This window comes from Lactuca sativa, chromosome 4, assembly GCF_002870075.4.
Source record: "Lactuca sativa cultivar Salinas chromosome 4, Lsat_Salinas_v11, whole genome shotgun sequence".
Lineage (NCBI taxonomy): Eukaryota > Viridiplantae > Streptophyta > Magnoliopsida > Asterales > Asteraceae > Lactuca > Lactuca sativa.
In genome coordinates, this window is record NC_056626.2 from 408,611,881 (window position 1) to 408,615,862 (window position 3,982).

The 3,982-nt window shown below is 39.6% G+C and overlaps 1 protein-coding gene across 1 annotated transcript; it reads right to left on the reverse strand.

Annotated features, from left to right (window-relative positions):
* Window positions 1–285: 285 nt before the first annotated feature.
* On the reverse strand, window positions 286–2,673 carry LOC111921756 (GRAS family protein RAM1). Its single transcript, XM_023917341.3, has 2 exons — window positions 1,800–2,673; window positions 286–1,695 (listed from the first exon to the last, which is right to left on the reverse strand). The coding sequence occupies exons 1-2, from the start codon at window positions 2,562–2,564 to the stop codon at window positions 571–573; spliced, it is 1,890 nt and encodes a 629-aa protein (XP_023773109.1). The 5' UTR covers window positions 2,565–2,673; the 3' UTR covers window positions 286–570.
* Window positions 2,674–3,982: the final 1,309 nt, after the last annotated feature.

The window sequence follows — 3,982 nt, forward strand, 5'->3', positions numbered from 1 at the left end:
GGGTTGATTTGAAAAAAGATTAAATATTAAAATATAAATTATTAATATTTTTTAATGTACAACTTTAAAATAAGAAAGAAAGAAATATATTTATTGCAATTTAATATTATAATGATATTTAATACTTTATATATAGTATATGACTTTAATTTTAAAAATTGAAACAAACCAAAAGTTCACAAGTGGATAATATTTATTTTAAAAATACTACAAAATGACAAATGTCAAAACTCATGAGAGATTGACATGTGAAAAAAAAAAAAAACTTTTATTTATTAAGCAGGATAGTGTAAATAATTGGTTTTTAGTGCAGGTTCGGAGATACTCTAAAACCGCTAGTTGAACTAAAGAGGGATTATATTTAATATATTTGGATAACCAAATATATCTTTATATATTGTAATTTTATTTGTTTGATATATAGAATATAAAAGTTACACACTGTTTCCATTTCTTCAATTCAGAAGAAGGACAAGACTAAATGTCAAAAGGAAACAAAATAAAATATTAAGCACAAACATAATGGTAATAATTAAAAAAAAAAAGAGAAAAAGATAATGAATTTGGGTATCAGCATCTCCAAGCAGAAGCAGCAAGAATTGATCTATCTTGCCATCCTAAGAGCAAACAACCTTTATCTTCTGTCAATCTGTAACCATCACAAGAGTATAAACTAAGTAAAATTTTTGACTGTGTGACTGCGTTTTCACTGAGAGGAACCCCTTGAAACCCTTTTCCCTCCATGATCTTCCTCCATTTCTCTAACCTCTCATGTCTCATCACTCTCTCCGCCCCTTCGCATGCAACTATGTTCCTTATCTCCGGGGCAAATATATATTGCTCCACCTTTGCTCTCTGGGGGGAGTCTGCCGGAAAAGTTGCATCAAGTGAGTCGAAGATCGCCGAGTAGTAGTGTAGTGCTTCTAAGAATCGACCCAAGAAGTAAGGCCCATTATGGCTTGCTTCTTGCTCCACGATTGTCACAATATTAGGGGCTTGGTCTCGGATCATTGCTAATAAATTTCCTAGGCAATGACCTGGGACTCGCTGAAGCCGGTTTACTGAGTTGACTGCCAGGGCTTCTCCAACCCTTCGGTTAAACATGTGTGGTTCTAGGTCTTCCAATTGTTCTCCAACCGGGTGGAACTCAAATGGTACATGGAGAGAGTGGGCAAGTTCTGACAAACACCGTCCGGTTTCCCTTACAGATTCTGGAGACGAGCCAATACCAGTGATCCGTAGAAACGGTGGTCCTCCGGGCCTCGCTGCAAGCGCTTGCATGAAAGCAGGCCACTGGTAACCTTGGAGGATATCAAGGTCGATGACATGGACACGTTCTTCCGCTTCAAATGCCTCAAATATGGCTTGGTTAGCAGTGAAGTGGGCAAACTTAATGTAAGGACAAGCTTGGTAAACGATTTGATAGAACTTGAGGATCTCTAGTGCATTGGGAGGAAAAGGAGTGAATGGTGGTTTTGGGGTGGAGGAGGCTGGTTTTGTGGTCAGCGTGGCAGCAAGACGCGCCGTAAGGGCCTCTGTGAAGCAAGAGGCAACACGTTGCATGGAATCACCGAGCGGGGAGACGACACGGTTGAGGTGATGAAGGTACCTTCTCGCTGACATGAAATCCTCTTTGGCCACTGCTTCTGCACATGCTAGAAGAAGATGAACAAGTTGAAGTCCACTGTCATGCTCCTGTCATAAAATTTGTTTTTGTTTGTTTAAATAATGTTAATTAAAGAAAACCATAATTAAATTTCTTTTTGTCGATCTGGTGATCAATAAATATATTAATATACCTCAGCGCCAACTGGAGGAGGCACCATGAGGTGGTTATGGTTGATTGGTTGAGGTTGTAGTGGCGACGACGGCAACTGCTGTCGATGTTGTTGGCGGTGTTGTTTCTCCTCCCGCCGTTCTTGCTCGAGTTGTTCCAGCAACGGTGCGTTTGAAATTGCAGGTCGCGGTTGATGATACATGATCTGATCGTTGTTGTTTGTGTTGGATGTGGTGGCCTCACCAAAAAACCTAGAAGGGCTGGGCAACGTCGTTAAGCAGTCCAATAATGCTGGGATGGTGTATGACTGATCATCGACAACACCGACACCAGAGGTGGAGTAGGATAGGTAATCATCGTCTCCCTCGAGATCGTCCAAGAAATTCTCGAGAGCCGGTAAAGAAATTGTCTCGACTTGCATGAACTCATGATTATTGGGGGAGTTGCTAAACACCCGTTGGAGGGGACTCATTCCTTTCGGTTTTGTATTGTTATTAAACGGTGCTAGAGGAGAAGGGTAATAGTTGAAATTCGAAGAAGGAACAGGAGAGGAGATCATAAAGTCTGTCTCCTGCAGTTGCTCGGAAAAGAATGATTCCCACAAGTCAGGAGATTGGATTTCCATGTCCTCCATCTTAAGAGCAGAAGATGGAGGAAGTGGTGGTGGCGGAGTTTTCTTGGTTTCATCGAGAGGAGGAGAGGTAGGATTGAGCTTCAAGCAAGAGCTTTCGGTGATTAGGCTGCTCATATCATTCTGTAAGGAAGTCCCCATGGTGGCATGTATCATTGTGCATGGAATAGATGGTTGACGAAAGTTTGAAGCTGAGGCTATAATGAATGGTCTTTTAATGGGGGGAGGAGGTGGGATAATAATTATACAAGACAAATACACAGACTTGGAGGGTAGTAATTGGTTGTGGAGGTTTTTGTTGTTTTAAGGAGCTGAATTTTGTCACACTAATAAGTTAAAAACTTCAAACTTTTTGAGAAAGAATGGGACCCACATTTCTTGTGGGCCGGCTACTTTATTATGATTTCATATATTCTCTGCCAATAAAAAAACAAATCATTACAAATCTAAGGCCAAATTACATAAATAGTCTCCGTGGTTAATAAAGATCACAATTTTACTCTATGTTAATTCTTTTTAATCAATACAGATCTTATAGTTTCTAAAACTTGCATAGTTAATCCCTATGTTAAAATTTGGTTACAAAATTGATCTAAATTAATAAATTATCATAAGGACTGACCCCACTTAACCCTACCCCTCTGCTATCACCCCAACCTCTTCTTCTTCCTCACCATCCCTCTTTCTCTCCCCCGTAATCGGCATAATCAATCAACATCGTCTTCTGAATCAGAATACAAATACTTTAAAATCGAAGCAATAGACCTCAATATCTCTTCTTATTCTTCTTATGGTTAAAATTCGAATAAATTTTATCGAGGATTTTGTGAGCTGTAAATTGAAGCAGACAAACTTCCCATCGGCGATGGTAGCCCCACTCCATCACAGAGTATCTTTTTCTTTCTAGCCTCATCTATCTGTTATACTCATTCAGGCATGGTGAAACCCTCGCTCAACACTTTATGATTCCAGAAACACAACAACAAAATTGTGATATCCACACCGGATAAATTTAAACAAACCTTAAGCAACTGATCGGTAGCAAGATGAGCAGTCTAACTTGTAAAGGAAGAACATCTGTAAAGCAATGGTTAAATTTCACAGATTCTCTGATGATTCATTAGGAAAATATGCATGCTACATTTAAAGGAAGAACATCTGTCATCCATTACTTCTCTAGACCTTCTTCTGAACGTACAACGCGATAACTCACTCCATCAATCTGAAGCCATCGTAGATCATAAACCGGAACCGGAAAACAAGCAACTGTCGGCGTTGGAGTTTACTATTTGAGTTTTTTAAAATTAGAAAATCAATCTCACCGGAAACGTGCACCGGTAACCACAGAGTGTAAACGCCAACGTACAAAGCAAAGTATTACAGAAGTCTCGTCGGAAAACTGCCTACTGCTCGTTGATCTTAAAGTCGTGATCATCACGCGAAAACATTAGCAATAGATAGATGTCAATTCCCTTGCCGGAGAATTTAAACAGATGCAACTCCGATTATCTTTTCATGGTGTTGTCTTCATCGTTTGAATCGGAAAGCAATGTGAAAGAGGCGAAACGGTAGTG

Bases quoted from the DNA above. Each gene is read 5' to 3' on its own strand.
- LOC111921756 (XM_023917341.3), bottom strand. From the start codon at position 2,564: ATGATACATGCCACCATGGGGACTTCCTTACAGAATGATATGAGCAGC. The intron at 1,696-1,799 runs GTATATTAATAT...ATTTTATGACAG, and splicing joins CTCCTCCAGTTGGCGCTGAG to GAGCATGACAGTGGACTTCA.